General features: G+C 58.6%; 1 protein-coding gene across 1 annotated transcript; it reads left to right on the plus strand.

Annotated features, from left to right (window-relative positions):
• Nucleotides 1-5: 5 nt before the first annotated feature.
• On the plus strand, nt 6-2,029 carry HEPACAM (hepatic and glial cell adhesion molecule; the record flags this gene model as incomplete). The annotated part of the gene is made up of 6 exons (XM_010017954.1): nt 6-210; nt 799-1,080; nt 1,172-1,265; nt 1,665-1,738; nt 1,826-1,896; nt 1,997-2,029. Coding segments are annotated over 6 exons (759 nt in total), but the record flags the coding sequence as incomplete, so codon positions are not given.
• Between the last annotated feature and the right edge of the window lie 7 nt (nt 2,030-2,036).

The raw sequence follows: 2,036 nt of genomic DNA on the forward strand, positions 1-2,036 counted from the left end.
GCGACAAACCCGTCACCGTCGTCCAGTCCATCGGCACCGAGATCATCGGCAACCTACGGCCCGACTACCGGGATCGCATCCGGGTGCTGGAGAACGGCTCCCTCCTCATCAGCCCCTTGCAGTTGTCCGATGAAGGGGCTTACGAGGTGGAGGTGTCCATCACCGACGACACCTTCACTGGCGAGAAGACCATCAACCTCACCGTGGACAGTAAGAGCAAGAAGGATGTCCAGTGGAGGCTGGGGGCGGCAACCTACGGCCCGACTACCGGGATCGCATCCGGGTGCTGGAGAACGGCTCCCTCCTCATCAGCCCCTTGCAGTTGTCCGATGAAGGGGCTTACGAGGTGGAGGTGTCCATCACCGACGACACCTTCACTGGCGAGAAGACCATCAACCTCACCGTGGACAGTAAGAGCAAGAAGGATGTCCAGTGGAGGCTGGGGGCTCCCAGGGGGGGCGGGTTCAACCACACCATGTAGCCAAACTACATCCCCAGTGGTGTTTTGATGTCCTCCTTCCCATCCCCTGGGCCCATGTGTCCCCTGAGACATGGTGTCACCATAGTTTCCCTGCTCACCCACACCCCAATCACTTTTGGGGAGGGCTTTCCCCGACTAGGAGGTTCAACCACCCTATCTCCAACTGGCAGGTGGCTTTTGGGGTTCAACCACACCGTGTAGACAAGCTATATCCTTGGTGGCATTTTGATGTCCCCCTTCCCATCCCCTGGGCCTGTGCATCCCCTGAGACATGATGGGATTGGACCCATCCCCATGGTTCCCCTGCTTGCCTGCAGTCCCCATCTCGAAGCCTCAAGTGCTGGTGGCCTCCTCAACGGTGCTGGAGCTCAGTGAGTTCTTCACCCTCAACTGCTCCCACGAGAACGGCACCAAGCCCACCTACACCTGGCTGAAGGATGGGCGGCCGCTGAGCAACGACTCCCGCCTGCTCCTCTCCCCTGACCAGAAGATCCTCACCATCACCCGTGTCCTCATGGCCGATGACGATGTCTACAGCTGCCTGGTGGAGAACCCCATCAGCCACGGCCGCAGCGTCCCTGTGAAGATCACTGTCTACCGTAAGCCACCTGCACCCCCGGGGATGGACATCTCTTGGAGATGCTCCCAGCTAAAATCCAGGGGGGTTTCTCCCCCTATTCCTTTCCCCAGGCCGGAGCTCCCTCTACATCATCCTCTCCACGGGTGGCATCTTCCTCCTCGTCACCCTGGTGACTGTTTGCGCCTGCTGGAAGCCCTCCAAGAAGTATGGCTGGGGGGACACGGGAGCTCTGTCTTGCCCCATCCCATCCTGTCTCATCTCTTCGCATCCTATCTTGTCCTGACCCATTGAATCATATCGCATCACATCTCATCCCATTGCATCCCGTCCCATCCTGTCTCACCCTGACTTGACCTACTCCATCCCATCTTACCTTGTCCCATCTTGCTACATCCTATTTAGTCTCATCTCATTCCATCCCATCCTGCACTGGCCTGTTTGTCCTGTCCTGTTTCATCCCATCCCATCTCATTTTGCCAGGTCTTATCTCATCCCATCTCATCCCATCCCATCCAATCCCAACTTGTCTCATCCCATCTCTCCATCATGGCACCACTGCCTCCACCATGGTGCCAGTGCTTCCCATTCCTTCCCCTTCCCTAGGGAGAAGCGACAAGCGGAGACACAACCAGCTTCCGAATACACAGAGCAGGACGAGGAGCGCCTGAAGCATGAGGGTGAGTGCTGGTGGTAACCAACACCGGGTAACCAACACAACCCCGTGATAACCAACACCCTGATAACCAACACCGTGCCCCCAACAGCTGAGACCATCCCACGGAGTGCCGAGCACGAGCGCAAGAATCCAGTGGCCTTGTATATCCTCAAGGACAAGGTGAGCGGCTGGTGGCGTGCCGGTGGCGTGCCGGTGGCACGCCGGTAGCACGATGGGCCCGACGCGCTTCACACGCTCGCCTGCCCTTGTCTTTTGCCAGGACTCTCCGGAGGCAGAGGAGGACTCGGCACCGGAGCCCC

This window comes from Nestor notabilis, unplaced genomic scaffold (genome assembly GCF_000696875.1).
Source record: "Nestor notabilis isolate BGI_N333 unplaced genomic scaffold, ASM69687v1 scaffold31087, whole genome shotgun sequence".
In the NCBI taxonomy this organism is placed as follows: Eukaryota; Metazoa; Chordata; class Aves; order Psittaciformes; family Psittacidae; genus Nestor; species Nestor notabilis.